General features: G+C 32.1%; 1 protein-coding gene across 4 annotated transcripts; it reads right to left on the bottom strand.

The window, feature by feature from the left end:
- Positions 1-234: 234 nt before the first annotated feature.
- On the bottom strand, positions 235-17,353 carry Epp (Ecdysteroid phosphate phosphatase). 4 transcript variants are annotated; one of them, XM_068762824.1, is made up of 13 exons: positions 16,127-16,353; positions 15,812-16,052; positions 15,444-15,639; positions 13,809-13,978; positions 13,025-13,163; positions 10,374-10,469; positions 7,124-7,303; positions 5,088-5,161; positions 4,252-4,415; positions 3,201-3,367; positions 2,455-2,593; positions 1,573-1,682; positions 235-604 (listed from the first exon to the last, which is right to left on the bottom strand). In XM_068762824.1, exons 1-13 carry the CDS (start codon positions 16,228-16,230, stop codon positions 360-362), a joined length of 2,025 nt encoding a protein of 674 aa, XP_068618925.1. In that variant the 5' UTR covers positions 16,231-16,353; the 3' UTR covers positions 235-359. The 4 variants fall into 4 exon arrangements, with proteins under 4 accessions (XP_068618925.1, XP_068618926.1, XP_068618929.1 ...); XM_068762825.1 differs by lacking the exons at positions 15,812-16,052; positions 16,127-16,353 and adding an exon at positions 17,221-17,353; XM_068762828.1 differs by lacking the exons at positions 15,444-15,639; positions 15,812-16,052; positions 16,127-16,353 and adding an exon at positions 15,116-15,155.
- Positions 17,354-17,457: the final 104 nt, after the last annotated feature.

Raw genomic sequence — 17,457 nt, 5'->3', positions numbered from 1 at the left:
CGAAAATTGATATATTTAATTTTAAAAAAAACGATGGCCCAAGACATTTTTATACTGTGAAACAAATCACAAAAAACATTAAAAATAACGTTAAGAATATAAATTTGGAGTTATCAAGGATAGTGCTATTTAGTAAATGAGTATTTTGCACATTTATTGAATATTTCAAATATATTATTAAGAGTAAATTTTGATTTGATTACCGACTGAGAAGAGTATGTGTATCTGTGTCTTTTCTAATTATGTAAATTATTATTATTAATTAACTAAATTAATCGCCAAATGTTAATTCTTTAAAATATTATCTAATTTAAATGTTGCGTAAATTATATTTATCTTTCTATGTTTTATCTGTGTTTTCACACATCTAAGAGTATCTTCCAGTCGAACCTGCCGGAGCTGGAGTTGATCGAGGGCGGGCAAGGCGGCGACACGACCTGCCAAGGGTTGTCACGCATGGCACCGAGTGCACAGTACGGCACTCTCAACAGATTTTTGCTTATTTGATAATTAGCCGGCTCCGAACGCTTCCAGCCAAACCTTTTCAGAGCGTACACCATTAAGTCTAAAGTTGAAGCGTGTCCGATGAAAATAACATTACCTCCTGTAATAATAAATTTTATTTTTATTTTAGTTTTGTTAAATATTTAACAGTGGGGGTTGGAGCATTTAATGCCTTATAGACATACTCTACCAGTCAACCTAGGGTGATATAGAGTTAACCAATTAAGCAGGTGTATAAATATAATAGATAAATAATACAATTAATATGAATAATACTGTGTACAAGATGATTCTTTACAGGTGCAGAAGATTTAAAGGGGCGAGTGTGTGGCCACTCTCCCCACTTAATATTAAATGTTCGCAAAACTAAACGTCAATGAGGTTACTCGTTCATGCGCGCTACTTAACCCTTTCCATACCCCCACTAAGTGTGCACATAGCATGACGGTAAGCTGATGTTATAATTTTCTAATTTGTACTACATATTTAAATATATTACTTGTAGTGAATAAAAATAATTTTTATATATATATATATATATATATATATATATATATATATATATATATATATATATATAATTCTTAGTAATTTATTTGGCTGTGATTAATCTTAAAACGCCGGCAAACTCCGTCGCTAGTAACGAAAGGATTAAAGAAACGCGACCCGCAGTGAAAATATCGAGCTGTTCGTTTTTATTGTAGATTTATGTAACATTATACTAATCAACGCCTATCCTAGTATTATTACACCAAAGCTAAAAACAATATCTCATAAAGGTATAATTCATTTGCCAACAAAAACAGTAATCTTCACATTTCTTGTTGAGGAACATGCTATAAAAGAACCTGCAGTGGGTACACCGGCACCAGCTTAATTATGAAAGTGGTTTATGACAATAAAGTCTAAGAACGTTTGGTTTAAATGATGACACATGATGTGTTAATGTGGCAAATAGCGTATATTGCAACACTCAATATCACGTAACCCAGAGGTGTCACATTTCATTGCGAACGTTTCACATTCATATCGTCGCTACAAGAATTTACAAATATTTGAGAATTTTACCATCAGCCGACGTTTCTCTAACGGCGGAATGTATTACGGTCTCGTTTCTCTTGTACCATTGCTCCAATGTTTCTGAAACCTCGATGTCGACCTCGACGTGCGGGATATATCTGCAAATAACAAATCTGTCAGCACTCTCATGTGCCCTTATCATGTCAGCCGATAGATGCCAACTGAATTAGCCTTCATGATGATCACTTCAATGGGCGGTTTTGCGCTGTCCGCATCCAACGGGCGCCATATTCACGCTGCGTCTACCAGCTCGTGGTCGAAACTCAGGAACCTATTGATCGTCCAACTATAGTGCTACCGAAACCGTTGTACTGTGTCGTAGGTACACATACACGCGGCGAGACGTGGGGAAACATCGACCATTCCTTTCCGTCAGTGGTCGTGCTTTTTTTTTCGGCTTCCACCTCACCGCCCGTTCTTAAGGCGCGATACAGCAGTTTCGATAATACCTAAAATTATAGGTATTATCGAAGATATCGTGCAACAGAGATAACGCTCTACGAAGCCGAAATTAGCCGATTGTCTCTTCAAATATCGATGTGCAATATTTATCGCCGAGTACTGTACTGCCAGGTACGGAATGTTGATTCTATTAAGAACCTGGCGTAAAACGCCAATGTAACAATTTGCTCCTGTTACAAATCGTCTTTTTGTTACGTGAAAATCAGCATGAGATTAATATCAGATATGTGTATCTTCTATATAGTCTTTATTGGTCAATCTTGCCTTAACATAAAACTTCTTTAGAGATTTTATTATAGAATCGTATACTTACCTCTTGTCACAAAAAGAAATATCAAATTTATCTAAACGTAAACCTAGTGCTACAAGCTTATTTTAATGAATAAGTTATACAATAGTATGACTTACTTGAGATCTACATTATATCCAGCTTTGTGCAGTTCTCGTAATGTCATGAAGGGCGCCATCCCGCCGGGCATGTACCAGTGTTTGAACTCAAATAAACCTGGTTCAACTTTAATTTTCACTGATGGGTCGGCTTGCAGACCTACAAGATAAATGATCTACGTATTAAATCATCTATCTAGCCTGAAGCCAGTCGCATTTTCCTAGTAGTCCCATGTGGTCCCCGGTTGTTAGTTTATTTTTCATCATTATGTTTTATAAAATATTAGCTGATCCCGCAAACGTCGTTTTGCAAAAAAAATTAATTTACAAATAAAAAAATAAGGGTTGATCGTAGAGGGGTGTTTGTAATTTAAGGTTGTATGTATTTTTGTATGCTGTATCATAAAAAAATAAAAACAAAAAATTTCGACAAAAAATTAAAAAAAAAAATTAAGGGTGAACAACCCTTATCACTTAGGGGTGTGGAAAATAGATAGTAGCCGTTTCTCAGACCAACTAAATAAGCATATAAAATTTAGTAAAAATCGGTCGAGCCGTTTCAGAGGAGTTCAAGTTCGAACACCGTGACACGAGAATTTTATACATTAGATTTATTGCATACACATAGTACAAAATAAGATAAAGATAAAAATAATTAAAAATCTAAGTACTGATTAAATAATTAAAGTAGACAATAAACTACACTAATAATAAGTACATGTATTATTTAAATAAAGGCGAGGTTGACATGAATGAAGTGGATGTACCCTCTAGGAAGTTGTGCGCGGTCTCGACGCAGCGCAGGGCCGCGGAAGCGTACACGTGGGTGACCGGCACGCCGGCCAGCCGCAACGCCTCGCCCACCAGCCGCGCCTGCAGCCGCCCCACGCGCGTCAGCGGCGTGTCCTTAGCATACGACGCGCTGCCGCCCGCCCTGCCACGTTCATTCATAATACACATTTTAAAACTTAATTATATTTAAAAAGACCAGATCCAATGCAATAAAGCTTTCTCTCTTAGTAAATATAACATCGTGAACATAAAACAATCAGCACTAAACATGATCAGTACACCTACTATGTGATCGAAAAGTAAGGTGAAATTTTCAATTGCAACTCCCGGGCTTATTCGCTGGTTGGTAGGTCTGTCTATAACATTTACCAAGCGTCAAGATTTATATCCAAGTCACACATACTTTAACTAAATGATTCAGTTTTGTCAAACGCGGCTAGTCTCGATTGATGCCGAAAAATCGCTTATTTTTTTTTTAAAAAAGCATCAAAGATTCAACTCATATAGTTCCGCAACCACCGTATTCGTCTGATTAGGTTCCGTGCGAATTCTGGCTATTTAGCAAACTCAAAAAGTCACACGGGACGCTTTGACACGATCGAAGAGATAAAAACCGAATCGAAGTTCTTGAAGGTTATTCCGGCAAAAGACTTTCGGGGACTGGCAAAAACGTTGGCAAAAATGCGTTTCAAAAGAATTTAAATTTTATTAATAAGTTCAATAAAATTTTATTTCTTTTTGATAACAGCACTACATATTTATATATATATATATATAGTGCTGTAATCGAAATTATTTATGATTAAAACTATAAGACTAATCACCAGTTTATTAATTAAAATGTCTTTTATAAACAAAATGTGTCGTCATCATTTTACTAATCTTTCCAACAGCTTCTTATTGACACATCTGTCACAAGTGAAAATTTTAGTTTTTCTTTCTTAGTTTTTCTTTCCCCACCCGATGCCCATGTTTTTTTTTTATATTTTAAGAGAGATAACGTTAGTTAAAAAACGCGGTTTTTACCTTTCAGGCAAGTGCAGCGGCATGTTTAGATCTTTCCTTATGTAAGTGTCATTCTTATCGAAGCAGAACGGCACCCACTGCCCGTAAGTGAGGTCCACTCGCTCGCCGTGTCGCATAGCGAAGAACCAGCGTCGATTGTTAGCCTCGGTACCAGTACCGCTGGACTGAAAAATGAAAAAATGCAATTCATGGTACCCTCAAAAATATTCCTTAAATACTGAAAACAGCTAAGCACGTGTAATTGCTATGTATCACTATGTTAAGGTAGCGAAAACAAGTTCAACTTTACAATAAGTTTTTTAGCGATTTTATTACAGAAGGTTAACTAAACACATATAAAAATTCATGCGATCCAATCTCTGAAAACTGATGTTAAATACATTCACATATAATCCACGACGGTAATGACAATTTTTTTTTATTTTATGTATTGAAATAGGACCGCTAATAAGTACGTTACATTTGAGAGATAACTTATATACATATACACGTCGAGTGAATATTTAAAAAAATTCGAAGACCTATGATATGGCTAATAATTTATCTATAAATTCATCCCTTTAAAGGTTTTACACCTATATCCAATCATACTGTATTATAAATTACAACACCGAGCCAAAACATTCGGGAATGCTCGCTGAATTTATTACTTTAAGGAAATCTGCACCTACAGTGCTCTCTCAACACAAACCAGGTGACGTAAATATCAACAGCCAAACACTATTTGTCAATGTCTGACTGTCTATTTGACAAAAAACATATAACCGTATTGAGGATGGGTAGACAAAAAGTGTAAAAACGCTTGTTTATATTTAAAATAAACATTAACAACTTACTGTCACACTTTCAGTGCTGTTTTCAGAATCTCCTACACCTTGTCCCATGGTGGATTTCCAGTCAATACTGGTACCTGTAGTATAACTATGTATAAATGAAACAAAAATTTAATCCTATACTATAAATCAAAATTTATTCACATTTCATACATACGAAGATATTATTATATTAAAGTTGATATAAATATGTATGTATGTAACCTAACATAGTATTTTAGATAAGTATTGTATACCATTGCACAAATATGTTTTTCTATCATAAGCGTACACTGCGGGCTTATAAATAACTACATATTAATAAATGGATAAAAATCAAATTGCTAAGAAAAAATAGTAAATGCAATCTCTCCGTTATTTTATTTATTATCGTAACACGCACCGACACGCGAGCCTTGAGTACAACAAAAACCTAAAAGCTAGCAGCGCACAACAAAAAATGAATATAGCCAATACCGTAAAAAATACGTTATCCTATCTAACCTTGCAGTGATGTACTGCAGTTTATCATGACGTTAAATGATCTCCCGGATATGATAAAGCGAGTTGCGTACTCTTTGCTGATGACTTTATATTTTTTTTACGCATAATCCAAAAGAGGAACATTGATGAGGTGGCGACATGAAGTCTGAAGAACAGCCAAATAATGTCACTAAACATGATGGTTCGTGTACTATCTTGCGTTAGCATCACCAATATCAGACGGAAGATACGTCTATACCTCGTCCACAGTAATTCAAAAATATAATCTAATGAGAACACACAGTACTTATAATGCTAGAAACATTTCAAGAACCTAGCGACTATGAACCTACATATTATATAATACATTGGTGAGAAGCCAACTAGACGCAAGCTATCATCTGAAATTCCCAAAAAATTAAATATGGTAAATAAAAAACAAAACAAATTTACTAGGTTTATCTATATAAGAGAGTACAGAGCCTATTCCTTTTAGTCAAAATTAAACTGAAGACTAAATGCTACATTAAAATACAATAAATACAAATAATTAATAAAATTATTTCTGCAGGTATAATAGATGAGTAACCACAGTAATGGTTGTTTGGAGGTTAATCATAACAAAGTATTAGCCGAGTTAGTTCAAGTTTAGATAATTAATCGATTTTGGTTTCGTTGCAAAATTTGTACATCAATATAATAGACGACCTATGCAGGTCTCGTTGTCTCTCTCTAAGACGCTCCGGTAGTGAGAATCATAAATATAATTAATAATTGGGCGGTACCGACAGAAATTCTTAGTAATAACTATATGAAACGACTAAACACATGTAATTTGAATTTTTTATACGACATTGTGAATGTAATCGGGTTGGTTACTGACATAATCAGAGGTAAGAAGCTGCTGTGCCTACGAGTTCAGACAAATAGCTGCACAGAAGAACTGAAGATACAGAGTCTCACAGTTAGTGCCCAAAAAATAAGCAACATAGACGCACTCGCTCCGACTATAGACGAGGATGGATTAATAATATTGGACTCACGCACACCTTTATTTAATGAAAATAAATAAATAAACATTTTTTTCTAATACTAAAAGTTGAAATTGAACGTTTTAATAACTTTTTGTTAAAAAAAATGGATTTAAATAAAGAAAATATTTAAAGCAATGTAACGCGAAAAGGAAGTCGTTAAATATTTCATGGTACTTGTCAGTACTTATTTAAAAAAAAATGAGAAAACCTTTTTTTAAAGGGCACAATTTAATGATATCCTATAGAAAACAAGTCTCATATGGAATGTTTTGACTGGCACACAAAATTACAAACAATGAGTATCAATGTAAAAAAAAAACTAAATATTTACATTCATTACAATAAAAGTAAGTATAAATTCATATACTTTTACAAATGTCAACAATTTTAAAAACATACACAGGTTTTGTACAGTACATACAAGAATTAAAATAAAAGCATTTTAATAATAGCCTGTCACTAATTAAGATAAAAAAACAACAAGGAGCAGTTCCGGTGACGTTTAAATTTTGAAAGAACACCACTGAAAACAATAAGTCTTACCTTGGGTTATGCGTAACACGCTTTCGCTGCGATCGTTCTGCACTTCTCGCCAGTATTTCTCCCACTCCTGGTACGTCTCTTCAGACTTCTCGTGAGCAAGCGCAGCCGCGTCCTCATGGGGGTAGTTAGACATTTCTCCCTCCGTATTGGTTTCGGAATCTGACGATTTGCACTCCATACCTGTCGTTGTAAGCCAAATAAAAATAATATTTTTAATTTCTACCCAGGTATAATGCTTTAGTAGGAACTATTGAAACTACAAGCCAGTGGACCGATAGGCAATAATATTGCCAGATTATCTTAAACATCTCCATATAAGATTTATTTAATACTACCGCATAGGGCGTAACCTGATAACAGGAATATATACGGTTCATAGCTCTTGTGAAACACGAATTTTGATTATCACCATGAAAGGGAAGATGGCAGGTGTCGTTAACTAAGGCACACTTAACTTACACATACACTGTGTTCATGTTAAATCCAAATGATCTAAAATTTAAACCGTCATATACATGCAATTTGAAATCGTTAATTTTTTTAACATTACAAGTGGTAAACTGGGAACATCGCCACGGAATGCTGATCTGCTAAATTGAGCAGGCCAGAAACCAGAATTACTTTTTTTAAATTACATTTACGTTCATTATACATTTGTTCTTTATATCGCAACTGGTTCCTACGTTTGTGTTTTAGACATAATTTTTTTTTTTAGTTTAAACGTACTTCAGAATAATCTTCACGATAACTAATCCCTTCCATTTTATTTTATTCGAAATGGATTTTGATTTCTATAATCTATAACACTGAGAAAGTTATTAAAATAATTTTACCATAAAACTCTGGGAAAATTTTTAACATGACAACATTACTATTACATTTATCCATTGTATTAAAAAATCATAAACATGCACATTTAGTACATGGTGGTCGTGCATGATCTGATTTGATAAGCTGATTCTTGAGTGGCCTAATCTTGCTTTAGTTTGTCAATAAAAGGAATTCTTTGCGCAATAAGAAACCTTTTTAATGTTTACACGTTAATATTTGTAATGATATATTTTTTTATTACGGTACATTTAATTCTAATATTTAAATGATACATTCAAATGTACTACGTAACAAAAATTTTAAACTCAAGTAAAAAATTGTATTTTACCACATATTCATCCAAATTTAATTTATTATTATAAAAAAATATATATATTTTATTCGTAAAGGTGCATATGCGGAGTTTGTTGGTACACACCAACAAACTCCGCATAATAAAGCACAATAAGTGTATAAAGAGTTGCATAAAATTTGCTGAGTCATTAAAATTTTTCTTTTAAACCTGTTTTGAACTTTTTCTTACATTATTTATGGCGTAGAGGAAATAATGTAAATTATTGTACATATAATAGAAAGAGTTTTATAAAAATGAACCGTAGGATAAAAACAAGTAACATTTGAATAAATTGACTTTAAAGATCGTTCATCACTTGCCGACAATGTTTAGTTTCCGACATAATTACATAGCAAATTTAAAAGTTTACAAAACACACATATTCGTTTTAATTTTTATCATCACACGTGTATTAATATTTTACAGAATATTCAAAATAAAAACCACTCACGTCATTTGAAATGACAGCAGTTATAACATATCTGTCATTTAAGCGTAACTAAAACTATGAGCTATTTTTTCTGAATTTTTGACTTTGGTTGCGAAAGCAATTCCTAAGCAGTTCGAGTGAAAAGTTTGGTTGGTTTAGGGTTAAACCTATACACAAAAAAATTATAACGTTTATGTTATTAAAATAATTTTAAATAAATCAGGCATACCTAATTCGTATATAACTATAAATCGAGAAAGTAAAAAATGTCCAGAAAACTTACAAATCCAAATTAAAAATATCTTTATTCAAGTAGGCATATACATGTACTTATGAATCGTCGATTATTTTAACAAGTAGTAAGCTATCACCGACTCGGAATGTTGATCTGCTGAAAAGAGCGGGCCAGAAATTCAACAGTTTTCAGTTCTTTTTAAATGAAATTAATAATTTTTAATGCATAAACCAAAAAACCAAGATCCACACATTTCGATGAACTAAAAACTCTTCAATGCTATTTTACTAAAAATTTAATTAAGAATATACTTTTAATTTTAGACTTAAAACTAAAAAAGGAAGGTCTTTAATATCTTGTGGAACTTTCTTATACAGGTTGTTTTGAGGCAGATTTTATAGGGTATTTCGTGGCAGATTTGAAAAAGTAACCAACGGTGCGGGGGCGAGGGTGGTGCCGTAGGTATTAAAAGAAAATGTATTTCTCAGTCACGATCTTGCAGTCGTCGAGCGAACATCGCGCATTAGGCGTCGAGGCATTTTTAAGAGATAACTAACTTCAGATCAATTTATACGGATTTTAATACTAAAATTTTGAAGCGTATATTTAGAGGCAAAATTTTTAAGGCATAGGCGTGTATTTATATACATATATTAAGGGCAAACATGTTTTAAGTTCAAATTTGAAACAGAAAAATACAAATAATTTGACATTTTAAATAATTTGATTGTATTTATTTATTATTCGTTTGTTTAGCATGACATTGACAACAAAATTGATTCAAATTTAAGTGGATAATCGAGACATGGTCGAACAAGCAAATTGTTCTAAATCTCCTATAATATGATTTAAATATTAAATAATATCATTAAGTAAATGTTTAATGATTTTTATTTTTCGTCACTAAACACAGTCATCGGGCGAAAAACAACTGATAAAAAATAACATCAAAGATGAAGATAAGAAAGAATCCCAGAATAAACATGATTCATATAAAAAAGTGGTCAGTCACCCTGCCGCAGCGATAAACGACATAAAACCTCTTAACAAGCAAGTGATTGATGGCGAGCCTGCAGCGGACAAAAACACAACTAATTAAATTAGATTTTTTTGCTTAAAAATAGACTCCAGCCAGTATCAATTCGTTTTAACGAGTTTGAAAAAAAATTCACAACAAACAATGACAGTAAAATAAATAAAGCATTTTATAACTATTTAAAAAAAGAGGTTTCACTGTTAAACTTTGTGTTAGACACTTTGCAAATTTTCTTGTTTCTTCATTTATTATCGATTACTCATATATAAGGTAATAGGGCTCGTTCCGTTTGATGTTGATGCCATTGTAAGCCTTGTGGGGCTGTTACAGCTTCGTCGAACTCAGGTTAACTGTTAAGTCTAGATAATAAAGAAACATACTTACAGTTACGAAACCCGAGCGAGAAAGCACGATGTAAGGTCCAAGCGTCCGAATCCGCTGTTCTCTGCACAAAGATCCCAGGCAAGTATCCGGAGAGTCCTATGATAAAATACGTTAAGTAATTTGTTAAAAATAATGTTATATTAATGGTAGATGGCAGTTAGAATTAATTAATATTTAACATATGAATAAATTTTCTAAAGGTATAGTTTGATAATTGTTCTAAAATTAAATATTTTATGTTCTACTACACTATGCTCTCAAATAGGTTTACCTTCTACTTTGAAAACAAAACGTCGGATGATTTAAGACCGAAATTTCACATACGTCTTCCGAGGGTTCGTGAACAGTAGTCGGGATTGTTTGAAAATATGTAAATCAATGCACAAAAAGCTTATATAATACCACTAGCTGTCAGCCGCCCGCTTTACTTGCCCCGCATTGCCTATTGCAGGGGTAATTGCATAAAATCAATTCGTATTATTTTTAAACATGCCAAAAAAACATATTAGCCACGTTTTATAACTATAAGCGCCATAGTTTGAAAATATGCTATTTTAATAAAGGACCCTTCCTCTCTTTGCGGGTAGAAATTAGCTGAATCCGGTCTTAGCTACCGCAAGCCTTCATAGATATCGATTAATGGGGTGGAGATTTCGTTTTAATTATTACGTTACAATTATTTTATAATTTGGAGCAGCTTATTAATTCCGAAGCAATTTTCTAACAGTTAAACATTTGGGCGGTGCAGAAATAGTAAAGGCAGGGAAAATATTGAAGTAGAGTAATTTTTTTTAACTTGAAAAATGCATACAAATTGCATTTACATAAATAAAAAAATATGTATTTCTAACAATAAGTTGAGAATAAATTATCATGTTTTATTTTTAAAGATATTATTCATTAAGAATTAATTAAATGGAATGTAAAATACGTAAAAGTAAAACCTTTGATATCATGCGCGTGTACGTTGCATAAGATGGTAAAAAGGGGACATACAAACAATGTGTGCACGAATCCGAGTAGCCATGCTCTATCAAAAATGAAGATTACACAAAGCAAATACGCTTTGATTCAATTTTTTTTTATTTAAAATGTATGTAATTTCAGCCAAACATAATTTAAGTCTTGACTTCAATTAATCCTTGGAGTATGACAGATCTCTCTTGTTTAGATTAATATTATTTATTTTCGAATTCATATATTAGGGGGATCGGTAAGAAAGGACGTTTCTGTCGACATATTTTAGAAAAAAACGGTTAATTTTTACCGTTCCGGAATTGAAAATTTGTATATTAGATGGCAAAATATTGTTTATAACAAAGGTGAATATATTATTGATTAGAAATAAAAACTTGTTAAAAATGTAGTCGTGTGAATTTAACTTAAGAAAGTGACATTACTTTCCGGTCCCCCTAATATTACTACTACACATAACTTAATTTAGGTCAACAAGATGGTTTCTACCGGACCTATTGGAAAACTATAAGGGGAGGCTTATATCTAGCAGTAGGCGTCCTATCGCTTAAATGGTAACGATGATAAATACGTCAGCTTGACCGCGTTGTAAAAATCGCGTATTTTTGAAAATTTATTTACGTAAGTTAAACAAATATTTTGTAAACACCTGATTGTTAAAAAGTGACTATTGACGGTGGACAAATATTTGTAAGTCCAAATAACGACACACGGCCCAAAAAGAAGGTGTTGTCGCCACGCCGCCGAAGCGCTCTGTCCTGACCCTTCTGTCTGTTTGAAACTTGGTATGAATATTAGAAGATTCTTGGAAGCAGTGTAGTATCGTGTGTTGTAATTAAAAAAGATTGTATTATTGATATAAGGAAAGCTGACTTAAAGGTCTATTTCTTCGACATATACATTATGTATAATTTTGCACAAACGGTAAGTAAATTTAAGCAAATTTTCTGGCGACGTTTTTATCAAATATAAATTTTAATAAATTCATAAATTTATTTAATTAATTATTTGACAGAGTCAAAAAGATGCAAATGGTACAACATATATAAGGTACAATCGAAACAATTTCGCGTGCAAACAATGTATACATAAAAATGCATCCTTAGCTGGTTACTACTAATGAAATAAGTTGTGCGAGTGATGTTATAACACCCTATAAAAATATTAGCTAAATTGGTGGTAAAAGCATGGAAAATGTAAAAATTACCCCTAAAATATACTTCATATTGCAAAAGAACAGTTTCGTTAAAGATATTACTCACTACAAAATACAACAAAAGAATCAATAATGAAAGACATCAAAAATAATTCAAATTTACATAAATTAGTTTCAACAAACAATCTAACAACCAAAACAAATTAAACAATCGCTTCACGAACATTTATTTAGGGTTTGTATTCAAATTGCAATTATATAGCTGTTACTAAATATTTAATACGCGTACACATTTGTACGAATATGAACCGTCAGGCAGAAATAAAAATAAAATTAAAAATATCTTCATTATACTCTTGTTAAAAATCAGATAGCAGTCTTGAATAGCGTCGGTTAAGCAACTAACTAAGGTTACCAAGTAAACGTCCACTAAAAACATTAACTCACCACGAAATGTTGAAATATTTAATTTTAAAATGATTCCCGAAGCCTGCATTATAACGATATGATTATTGTTTACCTGTTAGCCACGAGGTGCCGCGAACCCAACCGTCAGTCGAGCTGTCAAACTCAGACTCCTCTACGTATACGTAGTCCCCGATAACAAGTTCAAGTTCATCGCACACTTTTGGAGTGTAACCTTGTATAACTTTATAAACCTGGAATGAAAAATGTGGTGATACATTTTATCTTGTTAAATTAGTCTTCCAGACGGAACTCATTGTTTAAAAACAATAGTTCTAACAGTTTATTGTAAGTGGTTAAATCTTCAATTTTATTATTTATTCAAATTTTGAGTTTTACCATGGACTTTATTTTATGACAAATGACTCATATGTATATATATATAGACAATTAATGAGTGGGAACAAAACTTTTTTTTCTCATAATAAGTCGCGCATCCTTTTCTTTATAATGAGTTATTACAGATTTGGAAATTTGAAATGGATATTCGTTCAATAAATACATCTAAAACACTCTATATGGCATCTCATTTCATCAGAGAGCATCCTCCTAAAGGAAATAGAAATTCGTGTCTATAAGTACATATAATTTATTTTTAACTGTTATGTTTTCATTTTGTGCAGACAAAATTATTTATTACAAGAAGTTTGTGAATGAACATAATGAATTTTGCTTGCTAAGTCACTAGATTAAAAACAATGTTTTATACATTTTCATAGTAACATTAATTTAAAAACATAATTTAAAGTTATTTATAAACATGAAACTTTTTAGCTGAGATACATTTTAAAATTATCGTTTAATCACTCAAAAATTGTATGATGGTACTGGTAAGTTACCTTATGGTTAGTAAAACGGGGATCACGAGAATACAATCTGATCTCCCAATTGGATAGCTCGGGAAACTCCAGCTCGCCAGTTAAAGATTTGAGTGAATCAAATGCTGATATATCAAAATGATATGCAAGCGACATATGTAATGACTTCGTTTGCGCATTCACATTTGCCGCTGGAATTAGAAATGTTATTGTAGTGATTAAAACAGACACATTTTTCTTGGTATAAACTTGTCTAATTAAATAAGTTGTATATATTTTCAATATAAAAGTTCTTTTTGTATACCAAAGATAACTTTTATTAGATTCTTTAAAAATAATAAAATTTCTGTCAACAATATAAACAGCAAAACAGTTGTTATTGCTGTTTTAATTAATATAAAGAATATAAAATTTGATGAATTAGTAATAATTCTCTGACATGTTTAAACAATTTTTATTTTTTGTAATAAAAATTTATCTGAATTTTAAAACTATGTTTGGAAATTTTTACAAAAATTAGCATTAATTCCAATTATATATCAAATAAAAAAGCACAGGTGATCTTAATAGTGCCAAATATAGCATCTCTCTAACAACACACTTAATTGGTTATAACATATGTTAAAAATGCAATTATGTCTAAAACAACACATTTTATCATTTCATTCTTTGTTCAAATAAATAAATATTACCTGCCAAAAAGCCAAGTTTGGAGATGAATCTATGAATAACTGTTTTTGAAGTCATTGAAAATTGTATAACATTCAAAACACAGACAAAAATCAAAATCAGCACATCAATCATCTGCTTTGCTTAAATTTTGTTGGTATCCATAGATATTTAATGCATTAATGGTTCAAATTGCTAAAATTTGGTATGATTGTATAAACATATTTGCTTACATATCATATCAAACATTTATTCCATTAAATTTAATTTGATCCATATGAAATAATTTTAACAAATGACAATCAATGTTCATGGAAAGCATGCAAAGCTGCCTTGTTAAATTTAAAAAATATTTGTCTTAGAACTGGCTCAAAGCACCAGCTGTTTCCTATCATTTTATTACAGATATGGACTATCATTCATTTTCATCACCACTAAATTGATAAAACTAAAGGTAAATAAAGTGATCAATGTTTTAAACTTAATCAAATAATATTTAATGAAAAATATATCTAGTTTCAAACTAATTAGGTAATTAGTTCCTTTATATATGTGTTAGTGATTTATTTCATAGTGGAATATAATTAATTATTATGGTTTTCTGATAACTGTGATATAACTATAGATAGTGCAATCAATGAAAGCAAAATATTACTCACCAACAACAAATACTTCTCTCTACCCTTCATACAATAAGAGCTAATAACAAAATAAAATTAAATCATAAGTAGTAAGAGTGACTATTACAATGACATGTATGAAGGTCATTGATCAATAAAATTAGCATATACATACAATACAGTGGCAATGTAATGCTGGAATGTTCAAATCCTGAAACAGCTGCCTTTTTACTAATTTTCATCATACCAGCTGCATAAAATTAGGCATTAGTAAACTTTGTGAATAAAATAAGCCTGTACTAATAATATATTTAATAAAATTAAAAGATAATTAACCCATAGAAAAGGTATACAATATGTTACTTACATTTGGATGAAACTTCTCCTACATAGTGCATAGACAATTTTTTGAAGTAATCAGCATATTCATTGGAAACAAACAATCCAATATAATTTTGTGAAACATAAGTTTCTAATTTTATGGGACAGTCAGGTGGATAGCCAACTTTATCAACTACATGTTTAACTGCTTTTGCTAAAAATAAAGAGTCCTCATCGGCTGCCTGAAATAGTAGCTTATGTATTTTATTGCGTTAGTCTTTTTTAATTGTATCTTGTAATTAATTTAAACAATGTTAAAATTGTTAAAAATAATAAATATAAACCTGATATTGATGTCAAACTAAAATTATATAAATCTCGATATTTAACTTAAAAAAAATTGATATAACGTACTTTAAAGAATGGCACTAAAGTAATATGAGGTGGGGAACTATGTGCACCATTCCAACCACTAATTGTTTTGGATTTTTCTCTAAATTCGTGAATCCGGTTTAGCAATTGACCAGTAGGATTGACGTACAAAACGTATTCGCGTGGCTCGTCAGTATCAAGTGAAGAATCGTTTACGTGCGTTAATAGCCAGTCTGATGCCAATTGAACACTGCGGTTTCCTGTTGCAGCCAGAGCTTTTAATCTGACATTAAAAGTACGTAATTATTATAAGAAGACTCTTATAAATACTACAGAACAACATATTGTTATAATTACGCTCGGTTTCTAGGAAAGCCCATCTGTACTAGTATTTGATACGGTGTAATATCCTGTTTAGAAGGAGTAGTCGAAGTAGACACTTTACGTGGAGGTAGAGCCATTCTCACAAACTATCCAAAAATTATAATAGAAATACACTGTACACAAGGTAAAACTTTAAATTATGTTGATAACAACAAAAACAATCACAACATTGACCAGAATTATTTACAAAACACTGTGTCACAGATTAATGAAAGTTGAATACATTGGCATAGAAAGAAATTTAAAAGTAATAAAAGTTTGCTTTTTTGTTAGTTAAGAAAATAAAAATGCTCATTATAATATAATGGACGTCCCGTTTTAAAAGAAAATTTAGAGCATTTCGCAATTTGTTTGTTAAAAAAAAGTGCTACGACGTAATCTAAAATATTTAATGAAGTAAAACGTAACAATATTGAACAGTATTGTACATTTTACGGTTATTAATGATTCTAAAGCCCCTACAGTAATTGAAAAACCCCTGAATAGCCTATTAAAAATTATCAAAGAGAATATAGGTGAAAGAAGAAAAAATTATGCCTGATTATAGACAGCATATCACACATCCATCGACTTATTTTGTTTATTAAGCGTTGACGAAGGGAACAATATTTTTTAAAGATTTAAGGTCTTCACATATTCACATCTGGGGACAATGTCAAGTAATGTCTGATTTGCATTTTCTAAAAGCCCTCGTAACGTTCCTGCTTTATAATGGTACAGTGGGGTCACGTAAACCCTTGCGAGCGACCTTACCAGAAACAACCGCTAACGCAACCCTGTTTCTACGATATAAAGACTTTCTTCTCGTTTACTTCTGACTACTTCGTGTCTGACATATAAAGTCCAATTACATTTCAATCCCCGGCGTCGAAGTGATCTATAACTCTGACGCCAGACGTAATTCGCGCATAAGGGTATTTAGTAACTCATCAGAAAAGGGGAAACATCTCACAAAACACTGACCATCCCCTAATTGTTGGCACTCCGAAAGAAAAGCGCCTACTTATTCTATTAAGATTGTTCATTATGACTTGGACCACCGATACAGGTTCCTCTATAGTTCGTACCATCAAGCTCGCAGTCTCAAGGCAGTGTTAGACTTAATTGTTTACACCCCAAAATGTACTCGGTTACCGTCAACTGTGGCAACTTTACTTTCTATGGGCAACTTGACCTACGACGACCGCGGTCACAAATATTAGTTAAGCGCTCCAAGAAATCCATCGGAACCCATAAAGACCACTCTCGCGCTGTGTAAAAATAGACAGCCTACTACCAATAACCACGCCTACTAGCTACTTCAC

The sequence above is a fragment of the Battus philenor genome, unplaced genomic scaffold (assembly GCF_028537555.1).
Source record: "Battus philenor isolate CCGP_79_NKW_IND1 unplaced genomic scaffold, ilBatPhil1.0.hap1 SCAF_17, whole genome shotgun sequence".
In the NCBI taxonomy this organism is placed as follows: Eukaryota; Metazoa; Arthropoda; class Insecta; order Lepidoptera; family Papilionidae; genus Battus; species Battus philenor.
This window is presented reverse-complemented; position numbering and strand designations above follow the sequence as displayed.